Source organism: Mus musculus, chromosome 4 (assembly GCF_000001635.26).
Source record: "Mus musculus strain C57BL/6J chromosome 4, GRCm38.p6 C57BL/6J".
NCBI lineage: Eukaryota > Metazoa > Chordata > Mammalia > Rodentia > Muridae > Mus > Mus musculus.
Window position 1 is genome coordinate 21,795,157 of NC_000070.6, and position 23,379 is coordinate 21,818,535.

The 23,379-nt window shown below is 40.2% G+C and overlaps 1 protein-coding gene across 8 annotated transcripts in view; it reads left to right on the plus strand.

Moving 5' to 3' along the window:
• Positions 1-23,379, plus strand: part of Usp45 (ubiquitin specific petidase 45) — a 70,712-nt gene that overhangs the window by 27,996 nt on the left and 19,337 nt on the right. For 6 of the 8 annotated variants that reach the window (XM_011250132.1, XM_006538364.2, XM_006538362.1 and 3 more), the window contains exons 6-13: positions 1,630-1,772; positions 2,139-2,234; positions 3,449-3,579; positions 9,070-9,157; positions 15,586-15,667; positions 20,151-20,242; positions 21,726-21,782; positions 22,345-22,488. In XM_011250132.1, the coding sequence (XP_011248434.1) occupies positions 1,630-1,772; positions 2,139-2,234; positions 3,449-3,579; positions 9,070-9,157; positions 15,586-15,667; positions 20,151-20,242; positions 21,726-21,782; positions 22,345-22,488 (833 nt within the window). The remainder of the gene's footprint in view (positions 1-1,629; positions 1,773-2,138; positions 2,235-3,448; positions 3,580-9,069; positions 9,158-15,585; positions 15,668-20,150; positions 20,243-21,725; positions 21,783-22,344; positions 22,489-23,379) is intronic. The other 2 variants (XM_006538365.2, NM_001290425.1) reach the window with 1 other exon arrangement.

A 23,379-nucleotide genomic window follows, 5' to 3' on the forward strand; every position in this document is an offset into this window, starting at 1 on the left:
ATGCTGGGATTATATGCATATGCCACCAGCCTGGTTCTCCATGGTATAGGGAGTGGACACAGGTCCCCTCTATAATGGTTTTGAGTTACATTTACACAGTTACAATTGAGTTACAATTACATAGGTCAGCATGTCAGTTTATAGATGCTAGGAGTTGTCATTGAAAAACTAATAATGCAGTTTTCACCTGGACATGGTGTTACATGCCTTTAACCCCAGCGTTAGGGGGCTGAGGCATGTTCAAAACCAACCTGATCTACATGTCAAATTTTAAGTCAACCAGAACTGCATGAACCCTGCTTCAAAAGAAAATAAAAACTAATAATGATGCAATTTTTAGATCTGTACTAGTTATCTAAATTGTCTAGAAAGCATGGCACTCGAGTGTATTACTTAGACTTTTTGCGTTTTTGTAGTGTGCTATGACCCCATCAACTGTTTTACCTTTTAAGATTTCAGATGTGTAGGAAAGATGCCAGACCTGCAAAAGGCATCATCGCTGCTAGATGGAAGTTTTCCTGACCCCGTCCTTCCTCCTGTTTGCTAGTTGTCATCTTTTCATTAGATGTTTCCCCTCTGAGCCTGGCGTGGGCATGCTCGACTTGAATCCCAACACTTAGGAGGCAGAGGCGGCAGCAGGCGGATCTCTGTGGAGTTTGAGGACAGCCTAGTCTATGTAATGAGTTCTGGGACAGCCAGAGCTACATAGTGAGACTCGGTCTCACAAAAAGAGACAGACAGAGACAAAGAAAGTTTTCCCTTTGGGGGCTGAAGAGATGGCTTAATGGTTAAGAGCACTGGCTGCATTTTCGGAGGGTCTGGATTTGATTCCCAGTACTCACATGGTGACTCACAACCATCTATAACTCTATTCCCAGGGAATCCCGTGCCCTCTTTGGCCTTTGTGGGCACTAGGCATGCTAAGTAGTATATAGGCATACATGTAGTCAAAAATACCTCTATACATTAAAATGTTTTTAAGTTAGAAAAAAACATCAGAATTTCCCCTCATAACTTAATCTCATTTAAAAAATCAATTTGCATTCATTCTGTAATCTCTTTTAATACCCTTATTTACCTTGATGTTCAAATCTTGATCCAGTGGTTTGTTCTGAGCAAGATCTCATGTAGTCCAGGCTGACTTCAAACTGTATTTGTAGCTGAAGATGACCTTGAATTTCTGGTCGTGCTGCTTCTTCCTTCCATTGCTGTAATTATCAGAGTATTCCCCCAAATGCAAGTGGTCCGTGCTCTTTGGAGTTCTTTCATATTCTTTGGCACAACGGCAGTTTTATAGGTTCACTTGCCACCTTTGCTCCGGGAGGCTTAGAGTCAGCTTGTCTTTAGCACTCCTTTGGTTTTGGGGATGGCATGTAGAAGGAAGGTCTTTTTCCATTCCTCACTTTAAATGTTTAAGGCCATGTCCTGATTACAGAAGTTACTCTGTACTGTGATGTCAGGTACAGATACCTGTAGTAGAGTGAGTTCAGTTCAACAGCGGTAGAATGTAAAACCAAGATACTTTGGTTTGTGCTCTTCTTGTTTGGCTTTCCGTGATTTACTTAAATTGTCAAGAGACTCAGACTTAGTCTTCTGCTTCATGCTAGTTATGTTTTCTGTAACTCCTAGGTGCATTTTCTAGAATCATAAAACTTTGTGAAGAAAAACGTGAAGCAGGTGAAATAAAGAAGGGGAAGAAAGGCTGCACTGTGCCATCTGTCAAAGGAATTACAAACTTAGGGAATACTTGCTTTTTTAATGCAGTCATTCAGGTAAGAGCTATCAGAATGATTGGTAAGCGGTAAGAGTTACTTGAACTAGTTAATATGAGCACACACAATGCTGTAGTGCAGACTGTTCGGGACTGGTAACAGTTACTCTGCGTTTTCCTTTGGGTAGTTGTTGGTCATGACGTCGTGATGGTGTTGCACTCAGCAGTGCTACCTGGAAGTCTGTTGTCTTCCATGGCTTCCTTAGTCATACTGACAGATGCAGAGCGCATTCACCCAAGCTTTTACGTTTTAAATGGATGTGTTTTGCTGTGCTATGTGAGATTCGAATCTCTCAGAGTACTCATTTCATCAGATCAGAGATGCAGTGTAACCAAATCAGGAGGCTTAACTTTTTCTGTTGTTTAGAACTTGGCTCAGACTTACATTCTTTTTGAACTGATGAACGAGATAAAAGAAGATGGCACCAAATTCAAGATTTCTCTTTCGTCAGCTCCACAGCTGGTGAGTAACGAGTACAAGTACCTGTTTCCAAAATACTTATTTTCTGTTTCTCTAAACTGCCAAATGTGGTCAGAGGTCTCTAAAACATAATTCAGAGTGTCTCATAAAAAATAATCAGATAACTTTTTCAGAAATCATAACTTTAAGATATTCTGTAATTCAGACATATCACGATTAAAAAGGTACAAAAATATTAAGGCAATTTTTATGTGCACATGCTGGAAAAAAATAGAGTCAAACTTTTATTGAGCAAAATGTTATGGACCCTTGTTTTGTAGTAAATGGTAATATGTACTCAGATTAAGGTTTTTGTTTTTGTTCTTTAAAGTTAGATTGAAATATTTAACATCTGAAGGTTTAAAATATTTTTATTAACAATTTATTAATTTGGTGTGTACATGTGTGTGCATGGCATGATGCAGGTTGGGGTCAGAGGGCAACTCGAGGCATTCATTTCTCTCCAATGTGGCTCCTGGGGATTGAATTCCAAGGCCACTGGGTTCAAGAGCAGGTGCCTTTGGCTGTCAAGCAGCCATCTCATAGGCAGTCTAGTGTGATGATGAAAATTTAATTAGAAATAAAGAAAATAACAAGAAGCAGTCCCTGGCATTCAGAAGCTGGCCTGACTAAGACCCATAGGGAGGTCATGGTACTCTGAGCCAGGGGTCAAATGAGACCAAAGTGGTCTGACAAGTTGTTAGCATTGTGAAATCACGCTTCATGCTCCCTGCTCCCCTCTCCCTTCTGGTTGGCACCTTTCCTGTCTCCCAGGATGAGATTCCTGGGGAAGTTTCCTTCTTTTCGATCCATTGTTTCAGATTGAGTCTCTTAAGAATAATTGCATTTCATCCGGGCGTGGTGGCGCACGCCTTTAATCCCAGCACTTGGGAGTCAGAGGCAGGCGGATTTCTGATTTCGAGGTCAACCTGGTCTACAAAGTGAGTTCCAGGACAACCAGGTCTATAAAGAGAAACGCTGTCTCGAAAAAACAAAAAGAAAAAAAAAAAGAATGACTGCATTTCTGTAACTGGACTCAGTCACAAGCATTTAATCCCGTTTTATATTTTCAGTATTTCATAGATGAAGGACTAAAAGTTAACATACTTGAGATAATTTAATTACTGTCATTTAAATAGTTGTAGCTCTTAGAGTCTTGGCAATGTTTTGTTTTGAAATTCCGTACTTCTGACATAGCACTTATCATGTTTTCAAAGGAGCCGTTAGTGGTGGAACTCTCGAGCCCAGGACCACTGACGTCAGCCTTGTTCCTGTTTCTTCACAGCATGAAGGAGGCTGAAAAAGGACCACTTTCTCCTAAAGTTCTTTTCAATCAGCTTTGTCAGAAGTGAGTGTGTGTGCATTCTTAATATGAACAATGAGGTCACAAAGTACTAATGCAGCATTCACACAGCAAGGGTTTTACTCCTGCTTAGTCGCTGCCCAGACTGCCAAGACAAAGCGGCAATGTCACCGTCCTCTGAAGAACTGATTGTCTGTCCCCAGACTCAGAAACTACTTAGCTCACCTAGTATGTGGGCAACACACTGAGAAGCAAGTGCAGTCTGTCCTGACTCGTCTATGATGCAGTATTGTTGTAAATGTGTGTATCTACCAGGATTCCAGCTGTTTCTGTGTCGCACGAGTTACTTGTGCTACCTGGACATGTGTTTTTTGAGACAGAACTGAATAGTTAGGCTGGGGCTGAGCTTGAGACCATCACCCACCTGTGAAATCTAGAAGGCAGCATGAGAGATACATTTCTTTTGTTGGTGCCTCCTATGTGAGAAGTTACTTCTCTGCTGGTGAAGTGAGCCAGTTTAAGCCATATTGGAATATATGAACACAGGTTTATTGGGAAGCTGTGAGTTCACTAGCCTCCCTCAAAGACAGAGACTAGGGAACTCACATTGGGAAGGGAGAAAGAAGGGAGAGGGGAGAGAAAGAGAAAGTATGTACAGAGAGAGAGAAGAGAAGGAGAAGTAGGGAGAGAGCAAAATATCTACATTATATATCAAAGAGCCAATGGAGAAGGGCAGCCCAGCCCCTGTACTGAAAAGTTCAGGGTCAGAGGCTGGGTATTCCAAGTAGGGACTGAGGGATGCTGGGAGAACCTAGAGGCCAGGTGTGCTTTGGTATGTAAAATACACACCTCAGCATTTTGTTCCTGGTCTGAAATTCAGTATCTCAGCCTTTTGTTGATTGTAAATGAATAAGGGGCTACAGAGTCGTCCATGACTATGCCCTGCTAACATTGGAGCACTGTTACTGGTGGTGGGAAGTTACCAGAGCAGTGTCAAGATATGACTGGGCATTTCTGTTCCTCAGAAAACTAAAAGTAGATTGACCGATGACCCAGCACTACTGTAACTGAGCATTTATGTCAGCACACAGAAGTCATGTACACTCATGTTTACTACAATAGTCACAACAGCCAAGTCACAGTGTACAGAATTAGTTTGGTGTTGTCAGTGCACAAATAGATAAAGAAAATGTATGCCTACACAACACAGGCATAAAGAAAAAAATGTAATATTTGCATAGAAATCGTTGAAACAGATTATTAAAATGTTAACTCAAATAAGCCAGACTCAGAAAAATTCACATTTTCCTTATATGTAGACATCTCAATAAAACTAAATCCGGTATGAAAGTGAAAAGGGAATATTTGGGAAGAGTAAAGGGCCGAGTACAGGAGAATGAAACATGCATGAGAACATCATAGTAGAATCAACTGTACAATGAATAAACATGAATAAAATCTTAAAGTCTTAACAAATTCCAATGTTAAGATGAATGTTTCACCTTAAATGCAAGCTACCCTTGAAATTCAGTCCAATCTAAAATGAATTTTATGAAAAGAACACAGACTAGTATTAAATGTAGCACAAAACAAATTTATAATAAATATCTCATTTGATATAAAACATATTGTTGAAGAATTTGTGAAAATGAACTACCTTTTTCTACTTGAGAAGACTAAAGAGGAGTAAAGCTAAACACCACTAAATACCAGTCTGATGGCTCTTATGACCCAGAATCTAGTACTTTAAATAGTAGTCCTCATTTTCTCAAAACTAGCATCCACCCTACAGTGCACTAATGTGCCTGCCATGAAATTAAGTGAATTGGCAGTAAAGTAAGCATAGAGGAGAAAACACCATTTCAGTTACTCTTTTGCTCAGTAGCTATTAGCTGCAAATAGCGTCTTATGGGAATAGGTCAGAGAAACTCAGGCTAGAACCTAACTCACTGTTACTTGAGCCTCCACAGCTGACATCAGAAGACACAGAAATTACGTAATAGACTTGTGCTGTCAGAATCAAGCAGTGCCGGTGAAATCAACCAGAACAGAAACAGGAATCCCTCAGACACCTGACCCTCAGGGTAGAGATCATTTCTGAACACAAAAGCTGCCTTCCTGTAGCTCCATCTTAACCATGTACAAACTATTTATTGCCTTCTAAATAATCACGGGAAAAAAATTTAACTTATGAGTCTCTTTTCATTCTTTTACTGAGAACTTGGAAATGTAATCCAATAACTTAGAAGGTTTTTGAAGGAGCTTATATAAGGTACCAATGTCAAGAGGCCTTCAAACTTACTTTTAAAAAGGTTAACAGATAACAAATGTATGAAGACATTCAGCCTACTTAATAAGATGAACATTCATAGGAACTGTGCCTTATATTAACTATTTTCCCCACTATTATAACAATACATCTGACAGATACAACTAAAGGAAGAGAGGTTCATTTGAGCTCAGAGTTCCAGTGTGTGCCATCGATCATGTTGGAGATGGAATGCCAAGGCCAAGTTGGTCCATGGCAGTAGGGCCAACTGCTTATTCATGTCATGCAGCTTATTCAATCTTGGTGGTTCAGGGAACAGAGAGGAGACTGGACTCAGAGGGACATATGACCAGCCTACAATCCTCTTGGTCTAACACCCACCAACTCAGTCTTATGTTCCAAAGTTCCACAGCCTCCCCAAACAGCACCAGCAGCTTGGGACCAAGTGTTTAAGCACATGAGCCTTGAAGGACATTTCAGATTCAAACCATATCACTTAATAAAATTGGTGCTGTCAGAAGAGACGAGAAGTGAGGGAAAGGTGGCTCAGTGGATAAAAACAATCACTATTCTTACAGAAGAGCAGCTTTAAGTTTTCAATACTCGTATCAATACTCGCAGCCATAGTTACCTCTAGTTCCAGTGATCCAATGTGCAGTTCTTCTGACCTCAGAAGGCACTAACACACAGTAGTGCACATAAACACACACACACACACACACACACACACACACACAGAGTTTAAAAAGAAAGAGGTGAGGGCTTTTACAGTTCTCAAGATATAGGGGGGTAGGGAGTTGCTTAGCAGTTAAGAGCACTATCTGCTTGTCCAGATGACTGGGTTCAGGTACCGGTAGTGAGATAGTAATTAGCAACTGTCTGTAACTCAAATCCCAGGGGATCTAACACCCTCTTCTGGCCTGGTGGGCACTGCATGTATGTGTTCACAGACATATATGCAGCCAAATCACCCATACACATAAAAATAAAATCTCAAAAACAAAATCGCTCAAGATACTAAAAGAAAACTGTGGGAAGCAAGTTGGGTATGCTGGCTCATGTCTTTAATCCTAGCATTCAAGAGACACAGGTGGATCTCTGTAAGTTCGAGGCCAGCATGGTCTGCATAATGCACTCCAGGACAGTCAGAGCTACATAACACATAGACCCTGTCTCAAAAAAATGAAAGAAAAGAAAAAGGAAACAAATTAAACAAGCTGTCTTCTGAGTAATGATGCATTCATCAGTTTACAGTCTAAAGACTTCCTCTACTACAAACACACCACCAAAATATAGAGAACACAAGGGCCTGCAATATGGCTCACCAGGTAAAGGTACTCCCCACCCAACATGCAATTCTTACAACCCGAGTTGAATCCCCAACACCTACTTAAAGGTGGAAGGAAGGACTGTCCTTACAGTGTTGTCCTCTTACCTCCACATATATGCTGTGTCATAGGTAACTACATACACACACACCAACAATAACAACAACAGTATAATACAGGGGAAACAGAAACAAAAGTTCCAAGTGGTACTCACTGCAAAATGAATTCCATTGAACACATATAAGTATAAAGTAGGCAGAGTAAAACACAGCCATGTTGGGCCTGAAGGAGTTCAGCTTTGAGACAGTAAAAAGACATACATGGGCTGGAGAGATGGCTCAGCAGTTACGAGCACTGGATGCTCTTCCAGAGGGCCCAGGCTCAATCCCAGCATCCATACAGCTTACAACTCCCTGTTCTGACACCCTCACACAGATATACATGCAGGCAAAACACCCTGTATTTTGTGACCATCTGAATACTGTCTCTTCAATGTTCATTTCCCATTTGTTGCTCGGTTGTTTCCTATGGCTTTGTGCGTGCGTGTGTGTGTGTGTGTGTGTGTGTGTACATGTGTGTGTGTACATGTGTGCGTGCAGTGTGATTGTGGGTCTTTTTCTTCCCTCCCTCCCTCCTTTCCTCCCTCCCTCCCTTCATTCTTTATATGGATATTCTAGATACTAATCTTGTCATTTATGGCAAGGGTTTTTTTTTCCTCAAACCCTTTTTTCTCTTCTTGCTGGTTATTGTTTGCTTTTTTGTGAAAAGTCTAATTTCATGAAATCTCACTTGTTAGTTTTGCTATTATAATCTATTGGAAGCTGCCTATGCCTATATCTTAAAGCGTTTCCCCTGTTTCCTTTGAGTAGCTTCAATATTTCAGGTGTTGCATTAAGGTCTTACCCATTTTGTGTTGATTTTTATAAAGAATGGCATCTAGTTCTATTCTCTCTGTGGATACAAAGTTTTCTCAGCACCATTTACTGAAGCGGCTGTCATTCCTTCACCATCTGCCTTTGACACCTTTATTGAAGCGCGCGCACGTGTGTGTGTGTTGTATTGTCTGTTTACTCTGTTGGTGCACAGAACTGTTTCTGTGCCACTGCCATTCTGGCTTGGTTACTATGGCTCTTAGAGCACAGTGATGTCAGATATTGTGATACCCCCAGGACTGTTCTTTCCCAGACTAAAAATTACCAATATCTACTAAATATTGGCTTTTAGTATCTCTGTGCATAGCACTTAACTGTCTAATTCAGTCACACAGGAAATCTAATTGTACAATCTTTAGGAGGAGTATATCACATAGTTAGCAATATACAGTTAGATTAAAATTCATTCTGTAACTTAATATATTTCTTCTAAAACAGAAAGCAAATGAATATATTAAGATACAGAATGTAGGGCTGAAGAGAGATCAGTGGTTAAGAATTCTGACTGTTCTTCAATTCCCAGCAACCACATGGTAGCTCACAACCATCTGTAATGGTATCCAGTGCCCTCTTCTGGTGTGTCTGATGACAGTTACAGTGTAATCGTATAAAATGACTGAATAAATTTTCATCTGTTTGTTCTTCAAGGTAGAAAGATAAATTACAGAGGCCTGGATCTTAGTTCTATTTCTCTGGCTGGCTGTATGACTTTGCATATTAACTTTTTTGGTCCCTCATTCCGTGAGATTGGGGATAAAGGAGTTAAAAGTGCATAAAGCTGTCAGCACTGTGTATGGTTTGCTTAATAAAAGTTAGCCATTTGTTCGCAGTGTATACCTGGTGGCTCATTTTCACTGGAAGAGGAACAGCATCTTGTCTGTTTACTTGAAAAGTAGCAAGCTGACTGTTAACTTATTTCAAAATGATCTTAAGTAAGACTGGTGTGTTTGTTGCTCAGGATTCGAGGAATGATGATTTTTTTCTTCTCTGCTTTGTAAAATCCTAGGGCTCCTCGGTTTAAAGGTTTCCAGCAACAGGACAGCCAGGAGCTTCTGCACCATCTGTTGGATGCAGTGAGGACAGAGGAGACCAAGGTCAGACCCTTAATGCTTGTCACATGTTCTCTTAAAGGCAAGGGTATGAGTCTAGAGTCATTTCTCTACTATTAAAGTATAGGGAGAAGTAATTTTTATCTACGTTGTTGCCTTTCTTCAGTAAGTTTATTTCTTTTATACTTTTGTATAAAAGTATAAAGCCCTGTTTTTCTTTTTCTTAATGTCTCTTAGCTTTTAAAATAAATCAAACAAAATAATTCAAAGTAGCGTAGAGACAAAACTCACTGTGTTGTAAATTTATAGTCCCAGATACTCAAGAGGCTGATGGAGGAGGGTTGTTTGGACCCAGGAGTTTATAGTGAGATCCCTGTCAAGACAAAGGAGGCAGGAGTCGTGTTGTATGATTTTAATCCCAGTACAAGGGAGGTAAAGTCAGGCAGATCTCTGTGAGTTGGAGGCCAGCCTGGTCCATATAGTGAGACCCTGTCTCAGAAAAGAAGGAAGGTAGGGAAGGGAAGGAGGGAGAAAAGAAAAAAGAAGGAAAGAAAGAAGGGTAAAAATGTTGTCTTGAATATTGAGGCCAAGGAGATGAAGCCAAGGGATATAAATCTTGGAAGATGAACAGCAGTCTGGGTCGTGACCTCCTTATTACCCCTGTTCTCCTTCCCTCTAATTGCTCTGGCTTTCAGAAGTTTTTCATTTCTGTCAGCAGAGTGAGCAGTGTCCACTGCTCATGCTGAAAGCCAGCTCGTGGGCGTCGTGATTTGCACACTTCAGCTTCACGTGTGCAAAACCTGGGACGACCGTTGTGGTTTGCAGTTCTCGGAGTAGACCTTCATTGCCTCATGCTGGGTTAGGTTCACACCGTGGCTCAGGGAGTAGACCTTCAGCCTGATTTGGAGAATGAAGGAGCATTCTTTAAAAAGAGTAGCTGCTAAAGCAGGCTCCTGAGACAGTGCTTATTCCAGTCCTTAATTTACTGGTTGTTTATTGGCATTAATATGATGTTGGTGAAATTTAACTTTTGGGGGATTACATATAGATAGTATGTAACTTATTAGTGAGGGCACAAAATGTTAAAGACATTAGATACACAGCACATTTTCTACATTGCTATATTTCTAAAGTGTTCCCTAAAAGTACCTGTACTAGAAACATAATTCCTAACGCCACACGGTAATGATATTTGGAAATGGCATCTTTGGGGGTAGTTGGGTTTAGATACGGTGTGAGAATGAGGAGGAGGGATGCAAGCAGGCATTGGCACTGTCACTCCTCAGATGCCTCTTACATGCCATTCTCTTTCTCCCTGGGTTTTTCAAAGCAGGTCTTGCTTTATAACCCAGGCTGGCCTTGAACCTAAGGCTTGTTTCATGTTACAGAAAGAGAAAAATAGACTAACACTGGATTTTCTGCCTTTCTCAAAGCAGATATTTCTAAGTGCTTGTAGCAGTTGTAAGCCTACCTTCAGCTTCAGACTCATTGTCTTACATGTGCCATGGACCATTCTGTTAGTTATAATTAGATAATAAGGTAAAACCTTCTCTTTTCAAAGCAAATACACTTCTTGTTTTTTTGTTTTTGTTTTTGTTTTTGTTGTTTTTTTTGAGACAGGGTTTCTTTGTATAGCCTTGGTCTCACTCTGAACTCACTCTGTAGACCAGGCTGGCCTTGAACTCACAAATCCACCTGTCTCTGCCTCCCAAGTGCTGGGATTAAAGGTGTGTACCACCACTGCCCAGCCAAAGCAAATACACTTCTTAATCTATGTGGCAGTTATGAAATACAGCCGTCAAGTGTAAACAGAGTGCTTCTATGGCATGGTAAGTTCCCCTGCCATCCTTCACTCATCCCAGGGGCTTACAGAAGCCATGCAAGTCCTCAAAAAGCCTGCTTTGTTTGAACTATATTAATTTTATTAATTAATTGTATTAGTGGCTAGTTTTAGTAGAGTCAGGGTTCTGATGTTTTCTTAAAAATTATCTCAGTAAAACAAAGAATAAGTTGATTTCTCCACTCTACAAAACCATATGTGCTGTAATAATGCCCTTCTCTGACATTCTTACTCAGCTGGCTTCAGCTTTTAGCCCTCCCACTCCCTTTCTTCTGCTCCACCATTTTTCTGTGTACTTTGATTTTGAACCGACTACCTTATATTAAGATTTCTGTCATGGTGGCTGGGAAGATGGCTCAGCTCTTAAGAGCACTGGCTGCTTTTCCAGAGCACCCAGGTTCATTTCCCAGCATCTATATGGTACCTCAAACTGTCTGTAATTTAAATTCCAAAAGATCCAACACTTGCAACACTGATAAACATGTAGACATAAAACACCCATGCACATAAAATAAAAATAGATAAATCATTGTTTTAAAAATGTGATCTGGCACGGTGTCACATTCTGGTTAATTGCTGTACTCTGGAGGAGGCAAGAGGATGGAGGGTGGAGTTCTGGGCAAGCCTAGGCTACATAGTGAGACCCTGTCTGAAAAGCCAAGGAATTCAAAAGAAAGATTGCTACTATTTTCTATCGTTATGAACTTCCTCTGAGAAAGTGCAGTTTTTGTCTCCTTTTATACCTGGGTGGAGCTCTGTGAAGACTGTTGGACACATTTCTTACAGCTTGGTGAGAGCTTGAGCTGGAAAGAAAGCAGAGTCACCAGTTACGTAGGTTATTCTGTCTGGTTTCCTGGCCGTTTGCAACTGTTTTGAATATATTATCATCTGAATAAGTTGAAGGGTAACTACTACATCATGTTATACTTTTTTTTAAAGATAAATTAAGAAATTTACAATGACATTTACATTTTAGAGACATTAACTGTCCCCTGAACTAAATTTTAGTCACATTTTCCTATAGCTTTGTAGTTTTTTTTTTTTCTGGAGAAGTATACTTATTATGATAGTCATACATCATTGCAAATTAATTAAGAATTTTCTTTGTATTGTCTTCCTCTGTTGTACAAGTACCATAAAAACTCAGCCAGAACACATTGCTCTTATTTTTCTAATTGAGGGCCATAGACAGTGTGATAAAATTAAATTGTCACATCTGTGGATGTTCTTAGCCTCATAAGCAGGGCAGCCGTGCTGGTCAGTTACCATGCATCCGCAGGCGGGAACTTCATTGTCTCGCCTGGGAATGAGCAGATGCTAAGTGTGCTGTGGTGGACACGTGTCACTGCCCTGGGCTTTAGTCTTGTCTGCCACCAGAACCATGTAGAAATGATGTAAAACTATGGACTTTTCATCCTGTTTCTTAAGGTTTTGTGACTATAGAGTTGAGGAATATGCTATTGCTAACTTGACTGCCATGCTTGCTAAAGGGGGCATGTGAGTCAAAATTATACATGTTTGTGTATATACAGAATATATGATTATATATACTGTAAACAGTTCTTTTATTGGATAGCCTTTCCCCCTTCAAATTCAAGCTTTCTTTATATTTTTTACCTTTTTACTTGAGCTGTCACTAAGAATAGACTATTATTATCATTTAAGATACATCCTTTTAACCTATTGTTGAGTAAAATATGTTAAAGGCAGAATATCTCAGCTAGCTGCACCCTGATGTGTGTTTAAGCAGCTCCACGCCTGGCGTTTCCTTTTCTTGTAACATGAGTGTGAAGGTCACTTTTGTGTGTGTTTTTGTTTTTTGTTTTGTGAGTTTATTATAGATCTATAGTTGGAGCTTAAGAGGGTGAGAGCCATGCTAATTGAGAGGCTTGGGAGTCACCCAGGTGGTCCTTTTCACGCCCCCAGGACTGCAGTTTGAATGCAGGGCCTGTCTGTCAGGCCGCAGTCTACCTACTGCGATATTTCCTCAGCTCCAAGTCACTTTTAGCCTTATTCTATTCTTCGTAAAGGTGGTTTGGAATGTCTGTTGTTGTCGTCGTTGTTTTGAGACTCAGGTTTTTTTTCTGTGTGCAGCCCTGGCTGTTCTGAAACCCACTCTGTAAACCAGGCTGGCTCTGCCTTCCGAGTGCTGAGATTAAAGACGTGCATCACCACAACCCAGCTTGGAACCTTTCTAAAAATTATTATTCTAAAAAAAAATTATTCTATTGCTTAAAACAGATTTTGTGGCAATCTGTGAAATTATTAGGGTTTTATTTGTTTTCCTTCTCCTTCCTTCCTTCTTTCTTCCTTCCTTCTTCCTTCTTCCTCCTGGCATGGTAGATGATTTTCTGTCTTTTCTAGTATTAATTTAAAAAATTGTATTTTCTTGGAAAATTGCCCACTATATTTTCCCTTAAGTTTCAAATGTAATTATGTTGGAAAATATTCCCTTGGGGTTATTTAGAATTTTTTAAGCATTTATTTTTAATTTTTATATTTATTTTATTTAAATATGATATTAAGCGTCCCTTTATTATATTAAGATATCTAGTACTTTCAAACAAATAATTATACCCAAATACCAAACAAATTCCAAACCCAAATAATTACTTTTGTATTCATATATTATTTCTCTTCAGTTTCTGTTCTCATTTCCTTTGAAATTTTGCCTTCTACTTTTATTTGGTTTTGGCATTTTCTCCAAATTCATAATTTGCCTTTTTAATCTATTTGCTTTTATTGTTTCAATTTATTCAAATATTTAGGTCTGAAATTACTTCAGAACATTGGGAAGTATCTTAACTTCTGATATATAGTGTTTTTATTTTCTGTTGAAGTATACCATGTAGTGTGACTTTGACATTTGCTTTTTAAACAGAGAGTTCTGTGTCATTTTCACAGTATAAAACCTTTGTCAGGGGCTGGAGAGATGGCTCAGCATTTAAGAGCACTGGCTGCTCTGGCAGGGCCAAAGTTCAGTTCCCAGCTCACACATCAGCCTGTGACAAAGATCTGTAACTCTAACTCTAGGGGCTCCAATGCCCTCTTCTGGATTCCTTAAGTACCTGCTCACACACATACACCTTATACACAGACACGTATAAGTACAATAAACCCTTTTTAATAGTTTATCTCAAGCAGTAGAGTTGTGTTTTGTTGTATTTTGTTTTTCATGTGTGTATTTCCATGTGTGTTTTTGCATGGAGGACCCAGGTTGACTTTGGCACCTTCCTTAGCACTTTCTTATGCTGCATATCAAAGTGGTGTCTCTTGCTGAACCCGGAAGTCATCCTCTCGGCTAGTCTAGCTAGCCAGCTTACTCAGATGATTCTCTGTCCACACTTTTCATACACTGGATTCCTGCCTACACTGCTCCCGCACTGGGATCACAGGCAGGCCCCCTCACCCACCCTGGATTCAATTTTCTGGTCCTCCTGCTTCCATGACTGAGCTGTCTTCCCCCCCATCTACCTCTCAGACCATAGTTTCATATAGTAAAACCTGGAACCAATACATAGAAAAGGGTCTTTTCAAAGATTACAATTTTTCTTTCACCTTATGTAATAATGTGACACTTGACAAAATATATCTTAATTAGAGATACAACTTATGTGAAGGCTAATAATTTGTTGACTTAAATAGGTATTTCTTATTGGAACACATAGTTTATTCTGTTTTGAAAATTTTTGGCAAGATTGAGACTTGCCTAACATAGACAGGAGATGTAAAAATAAGGGCCATGAGTGTGTGGCTCAGTGGTAGCATGTGTGAGCCCCAGCTTCGGAGCTCAGCAGCACACAGGCACACACGCTCCCACCCAGGTGTAGGAATAGAAACCTTGTAACTTACTGCAAGCAACTGAAGACACAGCCATTATTAACAACACTAAGTGTAACGATTGCTATAATTGTGATTGGGAAATTCTTGACAGATGTTAGTTGATAGTCTGGATTTTAGGGTTTCTGTATGCATAGCGTCTTATCTATTAATGTTTCTTTATGGACAGACAGTTTCATGTGATCTGATCTTTTGTTTCCTTTCTTTTGTCTTGACAAGGAGTGACAGTTTCGATGGAGGGAGAAGGGGAGAGAGCCACTCTAACCCTGAGGAAAAACTGAATTGGGTTACTTGGCTTGTGCAAAATGCGTTAAATGTGAGAGGAAACCTAAACAGAAAGTTAACTCTCACCTATGAACACTTGTCATTAGGGAAGCTTAGTAGTTTTGTTTTCCTTTGTTTTTACTTTTGAGTTGACTTTAGAAGCAAGGTCGTTCTCTGTTTGTGAGTCCAGACTGGCCCTACCTCACAATCCTGCCCCTCTTCCAAATGCTGAGATTACAGGCATGTGCTAGCATGCCTAGGTAGAAGGTTGGTTCCTTTGGGGAATTGTACAGCTGAAAGAGAGGTGACACGTAGCATTTCTACATGTGTATCTGTTCGGCAAGGCTCAGTCTTACAAAACAATTCAAAACAATGAAAACCACATTTCCTAACAATAAGTACCTAGTTAAGACTTCAAGATTTTACTTTAAAGGTAGCCAAGACCCACAGTGTACCTTGCTCTGTTGTCCTTTGTTGTGAATGAGAGCTTCTTGAACCCTCACTAGATTCTCATATCTCTGTTTTACAGAGGATACAAGCCAGCATTCTAAAAGCCTTCAACAACCCAACTACCAAGACTGCTGATGATGAAACTAGAAAAAAGGTCAAAGGTATGTTGACTCTGTTAAAAATTACGTCATAGAGCAATTTATTAAGGTTTCTTCTTCCCTCCAAGGTTCGGGGAACATGACAGGGTAGGTGAGGGAAAGGATCTAAGAACCAGGGAGGGTAGAGTGTTGGAGAACACCTTCCTCTGCACATAGCCTGGCCTCGCACTCAGGAACTTCCAGCCACTGTGCTTTCCAGTGCCTGAACAAAACTGTCCCGAAGAGGGGAGGGGTCGTAAAGCCTCTCCTTCCCTGAGTGCATTAATACGTTAGCGGTTGCTAGAGGAAGGAGATGGCCATGTGTCTGTAAGTAACCTCCCTTCACCCATTCTCCTGTACACAGGAGGACGGGATCAGTAGGAGTGGGAGATACAGAAGTGTTATGGATAAATATGATGAAGGACATGTATGAAAATGTAATGAAACTCCATTATTATATAACAGGAATATATGCTAATAACCTAAAACAGGATCTTTACAGAGGAGCAATTGAGGACGTGGACTTATCTCTAAGGTAGTAACCTTAGGAGGAGAGTGCGTCTCCCCAGGCTCTGACCTATGGTGCAGGGGAGCAGAGGCACTACCCAGTGGTGTATCTTCCCTTTTCACAGTGTTAAAGATGACTCTGTCTGCACTATTCCTACAGCTCCTCCACGTGGGACATTAGGAATGTGTGAGCTGCTGATATCAGAGCTGTAGAGTGAATTTGTCCAGGTAGTTGTAAATAAATGCACATTAGAATATATTACTTTAGTATTACATTGGATTTTACAGCTACAATGGTGTGTTGCGTTTTAAGGTGTGTGTGTGTGTTGCAAAGATACTATTGTGTAGTACTTGAGTCTTGTGGGCAATGACTGAGGAGACAAATCATAGAGGAAATAGTCCTACGTCGCTTAGTACGTCAGATAGTGCTGTGTATTTAAGATGAAACTGTGGGATCTGTTTTACATATTGAAAAAAACATTGTCAACTGCAAAATGCCATGATTTTTCTGTGAGCCCTAGTTCTTGTCCAGGCTTCACAGTCATGTTCTTAATCCTTGCTAACTGGAGTCTCTTGGTTGTAAGAATTAGAGCCATGTACAGAAGCATACCTTATATGTTGAGAAGACTAGAATCTTGTTACATGTGGCTAGGATTCAGTTCGTTCTAATTTGTGAGAGACTATTCTAGCAAGAGTGTCTCTGTTTGAATGTTGCAGTAAGGGTCAGGTGGGTGTGGCTTCACAGACGCTCCCTCAAAAATGGGTTTGTGATTAGAGCCACTGTGCTACAGGGTGGAGGACAGCTTTAATTATTTCATAACTGGCCAATGTGGGCAGTGTAGGCAGGTAGTTGGATACAGTGGAAAGGGTCATACCCTTCTCTGTTAAAGGGAGGCAAGAAATCTCTAGGGCTGGGCACAGAGGCAGAGCACAGAGCAGCCTCTTTCCAGTGACAAGGCTGCACAGCTGAGAACCGACTCCCCCAAATTAAGGGGCTGGAGATGCTGAGTTCTTAAAAGCGCTTGTTGCTCTTACAAAGGACCCACATTCAGTTCCCAGGCTCCGCAGAGGTGGCTCATCGCCATCTGTAATTCCAGGTCCAGAGGACCCAACACCTTCTGACGTTCACGTATATGGTATTTATGTTAAGCAAAACACTCATACATTAAATAGATGAATCCAAAACTAAAAATTAGAAAGGGAATACTCTCTCAAGGAAAAGGATGGGGAGATACGTGCTCAGTGTTAAAATTAACTAGACTAGATGCCAGAGATGCTTGCTGGGGGCCTGTCCGGGCCTGTGAAGGACTTGAAAAACTCCAATCATCAACAGCAACCGGCTTTCTAGGTGAGGAAACTGATGAGTGGTGACTAAGACCAGGTAAGGAGACAGGACTCAAGTGGTGCTTCTAGAAGGTGCTACTTTGATGCTTTGTGCTTGAGAAATATAGGTGACATTATGTCACTATAGAAATGGGTATCAACAGTCTTCCTATGAAACCCATACTTGAACATTTGAAAATGCTGACTCAGGATCTGTCCGCAAGAAAGAATGTCTGCGATAGAAAGAACACGTGACAATATATGGGTGCTTGTTTTTCTTTTACCTATTTTTGTTTGTTTGGTTTTTCAAGACAGGGTTTCACTGTGTAGCGTTGTCTGTTCTGGAACGCACTCTGTAGAGCAGGGTGGCTTCTAACTCAGAGACCTACTAGCCTTTGCTTCCCAAGTGCTGGAATTAAAGGAGTGAGCCACCATCACCTGGCTGCATTTTTTTAATTGAACTAATATCACATGTATAGATTGACACATCCGTACATAGGACTTCAGGAATTACGGAAAGTAGCGCCCTCTCTTGAGAACTGAGCTCTAGCACCTTTATGTTAGATGAGGAGGCTTGCTGATATACCTAAGGGTTTTCTTCTTAAATGGCTTTTAATTACTATTATTGTTTTTTATAATTTCACATGTACACTTTACAATAGTTGTATCACATCTAGAGAATGAAATTTGGTAGCCCTTCCCCCTGTCTTCTGGCTCTTAAATATTTCCTGTCCCCTCTTCTGCAGTGTTCCCTGCCTTAGAGGGAGTTGTGTAAGTGGCTTGATTAGGGATGGGCCCAGACTATCTCTTTATTTTCTGCATCCTGGGACAGCCATGAGTGTGAGCACACCACTGTTTATTGTAAGGAGGGGCTTCTCTTATTTAAGTCAGGAGACACTTGTCTATAGAAAACGGTTCGCTGCTATGTCTAGTTCACCATCAGAAGCGTGTTCCCCACATGAGTCTACCCTCCCCCCCCACCCCGCCCCTGTACCTCCATTGATTCCCAGGCTTACACTCTCAGGCGTTGGTTCACCACCTCTGGAGAAGGTTTAAGCCCACTTCTGAGGGCAGCCACCTTACCTAGTTTTAATCTAGACAAAATGCCTATAAGCTCCAAAGATGTTGCAGACTCACTGTTTATTTAAGAGACTAATAATAAATAGCAGCAAGTCTTGACTCCTTCAGCCTTTTGCTACAGTCTGCCAACATGAGACAAGCCAGTGATTAAGCAAGGCTTGTTCAGATATTGCAGTTCGAGTTTATATCCTGTGACATCTAATTCTCACTTAGTGTACATTTTGTTTTGAGATTCTGTTAGTATGAGCTCATCATTGTAAAGGACACTGTAAGATGTCGTATGTATTTTATTTCTAACTTTATTTTTGTGGTATTATACTGTTTATAATATGTGACTAATTTATAAGCAAGTGCTCTAACACTGTTGTAGTTACAGTTGGGACAGTGGTACACACCTTTAATTGCAGCACTTGGGAGGCAAAGGCAGGTGGGTCTCTAGGAGTTTGAGGCCAGCTTTGTCTACATAGTGTGTTCCAGGACAGCCAGAGCTACATAGTGAGACCCTGTCTCCCAAGGAGGTGGGTGGGGCATAATTTCTCCAGCATGTGCCTTGTTACTCTGTGTTGCAATGCTGCCATCTAGTGCATGCATAGAGCAATAACGCTGGTTTTCTTTCAACTGTGTCTCCTTTTTGTGCATTTTTTCGTAAGAAGACAGAATTTCTTAATAGTTACTATAAAATGTCTATTGGTTTTAAAGTATGTCTTCTCTGTTATTCAGTGCTTTGGATAATGCCTTTTAATAGTTTTCAACAAAGGTAGAGGCTTGCAAAGGATAGATTTTAAAAGCCAGTGAGCAGTTTTGTTAATGTACTTTCTGTCAGCTGGCTAATGGTGGCGCATGCCTTTAATTCCAGCACTGGGAGGCAGAGGCAGGCGGATCTCTGTGAGCTTGAGAGCAGCCTGTGTGTGTGTCAACTAGTTTAACTACACATACTTACAGCCTATTGTTTGGTCAGTGTCTCCAACACCAGTTATTTTACGGCCAACCATTAGCACAGCTTCCTTTGATTCGTAAGCACTCCATAAATCAAATGATTTCAACTTTGAAAGTAATCACCAAGCACGTGTGTGTGTGTGTTTATACTAATTCCCCAGGTGAGTTCTTATTCTGTGCTTCACACACTGTATTTTATACCCCCTTTTATTGCTCTGATTCTGGAATCTTTAGCCTTGAAGCAGCTATTTTTCCCTGTCCTGTCCACCTTTAGATTAGATACAGAAATGTCAAAAAAGTTAATAGGAGCAGCTTGGGTGTAGTATGAGCTAGTAGTTACTGCTATATTTACCTATTAAAATAATTTGCACTGGCAAGATGACTCAGCAAGTAAAGATATATGCTGCCAACCCTGGCAAGTGGAATTCAATTCCTGGGACCTACATGGTGTTAATTCTTAAAGATTATGGAACTCAATAGTCACAGTTCCTCTACAAAATTGTAAAGGAGAAAGATGTAATGTGATATATTAAAATACATTATTGGATATAATAGAGAAGCTATATTTTATCCAAATGACTTGAGTAGTAGCATGTCACTCTCGGATCAGTGGTTGTTCTGTGAATTTTTTTAATTTAGAAGAAATGTGTTCTTTTAACAGCCTATGGAAAGGAAGGTGTGAAGATGAACTTCATAGATCGCATCTTTATTGGCGAATTAACTAGCACAGTCATGTGTGAAGAATGTGCGAACGTATGTACCTAGAATTCACTTCATGGAATACACTACAGTCACATTGCTGTGTTGTGTTGCTTTATTTCTCAGGTATCACGGTGGTTATCAGAAGATAACAATAGCAAAATCATGGATGTGATCTAATAAATTGATGATAGACTTACTTTCAATAACAAGAAGTACTAATTCAAATTCCCAATATTTGCTTCATACACAAATAAAACCTCTTAAAGGACAGTAGTGGTGTCTCAGAAGTAACTAGTTTTGTGCAAGTGAACTGCCTTTCCTTTATAAAGCTTTGCTTGCCCAGGCTCTAAGACTTATAGTACATGAAACCCATTACTGCAGAAAGTAGAACTACACTGTTATGACAGTGGCCATCACTTAACTTCCCTGTAGAAACCCTATGGATAAAGGCTACAGGGATTCTGAGTAGAGTGTATTTCTCCTGTACTCAGCATGCTAGTCAGCTTTTCTAATCTAAAACAGCCAGTGATAATGACAGCAAAGAGTTTTCCTTCTACATGAAGTCTTGTCATTAAAAAAACCTTGGCACATGGCTATGCAATGATTTTCGTAATATCTGCCTTCCACTTCTAAGTGGCAAGCACACTTCTAAGTGTTTCTAAGTCCGTGTGTTTCTGTGCTGTGTAACTGTTTTTCCTCTTGACTTCCTTGTGAGGTCCTTAGGCTTTTCCTCACTCCATTCTGCTGTGTATGTGTAGCTCAGGCTTTGAACTGGAGTTCTCCTGTGTCAGCTTCCCGAGTGGTACATGTCAGATAAGCCTGGCTGAATGGATCAAATAGGTTAGCTTCTAGTTTAGACTGAGATGAGAGAGACATCTCTGAAACAAGTAATGGTCATAGTGCCCCGTCCTAAAATGTGGGGACAGAAAAAGACTATCACATTCGATTCGGGTTTTTGGGGTTTGTTTGTGTTATGTGATGTACAAAGGGTGTGTGTGTATGTGTGTAGAAACTCTTACTCTTCACTTAATCTTTGATTTTGAACTTCATATTTAAATGCCAACTTCAACAACGTAAAGCAGGCATGAACGTTTATAGATTTTTCAACTGCTTGTTAAGAAATATTTCTGAAAATGTGGTTGACTACAATAGATTAAACTTTTATCAGATTTTAATAAGAATAAAAATTTTCCAGGTCTTCTATCATCTCTAGTTTTAGAAAACAGGGATTATTGTATCTCCTCTTACTTATGACACTGAAACATAAAATGTGACTATAACTATTACTACATTTTATACAGCATTGGACAGAAATGCTGATTTCTCTCTTATACCAGTATCTTCTAAAACAGATTATCCTGAGAAATCGGTCAAATGCTTGTCTACTTTTTATTCCTAACACTTCATACAGTATTTTAACTTATAAGTTAAAGTTATAAGTTGTCTGAGAGGTTTGACTTGTTTTTCTCTTTAACAACAGTGTGCATCTATGCTAGAATTCTAACCGAATGTCTCCATCTTATTTTCCTTTAAGATCTCTACCATGAAGGATCCCTTCATTGATATCTCACTTCCTATCATAGAAGAAAGGGTAAGGAGGAGAAATCACAACATTCTCATAAAGAATATGCATCTATTCAATTATTTAAACATCTGTTGGCTTTATCTGTTACAGAGTCATGATTTACACAGAATTAGGTCTGTGTGGTGTGTTTGATACCAGGTTTGCGTATGTGTGCATGAAGTATATATATTTTCTTATTCCCGGGATTAAATCTTTTAACCTTGTATTTTGAAATTGTTAAGAAAATTACCCTTTTAAGTGGGCTGGAGAGATGGGTCAGCAGCTAAGAGCCCTGGCTGCTTTTCCATAGGACCCTGGTTAAGTTCCAAGCACCCTCACGACTTGTGAGCTGACAGCTGTGTGTAACTCCACTTCTAGTTCCAAGGTGAAATTCAGTACCCTCTTCTGGCCTCCGTGGGTCTGCATGCAAGTGGTGCACAACATCCATGCCATCAAAACACCCATACTAATAGAGGAATTTTAAAAATATATTTCTTAATAAGAAAATTTTCTTTTTATATTTCTAGTAAGTTACAAGTGTTAAAAAGAATTCATTCGCTGAAAATGTTTTATGTTACATGTGGCATAGGTTTCAAAACCTGTACTTTTGGGGAAAATGAGTAAATGCAGAAGTTTACAAGAAACAGACCAAGATCATAACAAGGGCACCGTGACTGTAGGAAATGCCCATCAACCCAGAGCTTCCAGGAAGCACTCCTCACCTAACGACAAGGCAAGTCAGGCTGTGGGGGGCTGCTGTGTTTTTAATACTTTCATTGTGAAAGAACGTTCTCAAGTAGAAACAGCAGTCTAAGAACACGCACCCTCCTGTTTCTCAGCTTTACAGTGCTCAGTTTACTGCTAGCCATGTTTCCACATACGTATTGCACCATGTCTTAGTTAGGGTTTTACTGCTGTGAACAGACACCATGACCAAGGCAAGTCTTATAAAAAACAACATTTAATTGGGGCTAGCTTACAAGTTCAGAGGTTCAGTCCATTATCATCAAGGTGGGAGCATGGCAGCATCCAGGCAGGCATGGCACAGGCAGAGCTGAGAGTTCTATGTCTTCATCCAAAGGCTGCTAGTGGAAGACTGACTTCCAGGCACCTGGGGTGAGAGTCTTAAGCCCATACCCACAGTGACAGACCTACTCCAACCAGGTCACACCTATTCCAACAAGGCCACACCTCCATCACACACTGCTTCCCCCCCCCCCCCCTACCGCTCCAGCTCTGAGGAAATCGTAGATACAGCATATATAAAAGTTACTTTGTAGGGCTGGGCGTAGAGCCTGTGGTGGAGCGAGCGCTTGCTTCAGATGTTCAACACCCACGGCAACAAAGAAATGAACAGTGAAGATACTCACTACAAACACAACCACGGCACCAGTGTAGCGCTTGAAATTATCCCTCAGTAGTAACATCAAAAATATTTTAAAGATTGGCTTTATGATCTGAAAAAGGGTCAACAGATAGTGATCTGTTGATTAGCACACTTTTTTAAAATCTATGAATCAATAATTTTTAAATTTGAATATTTATAAATCATGTTACAGTAATAAGGAGGTATTACAAAATCTTGTCATAAAGAGTGTCACATCTGGTTGAGGGGAACTGTTCT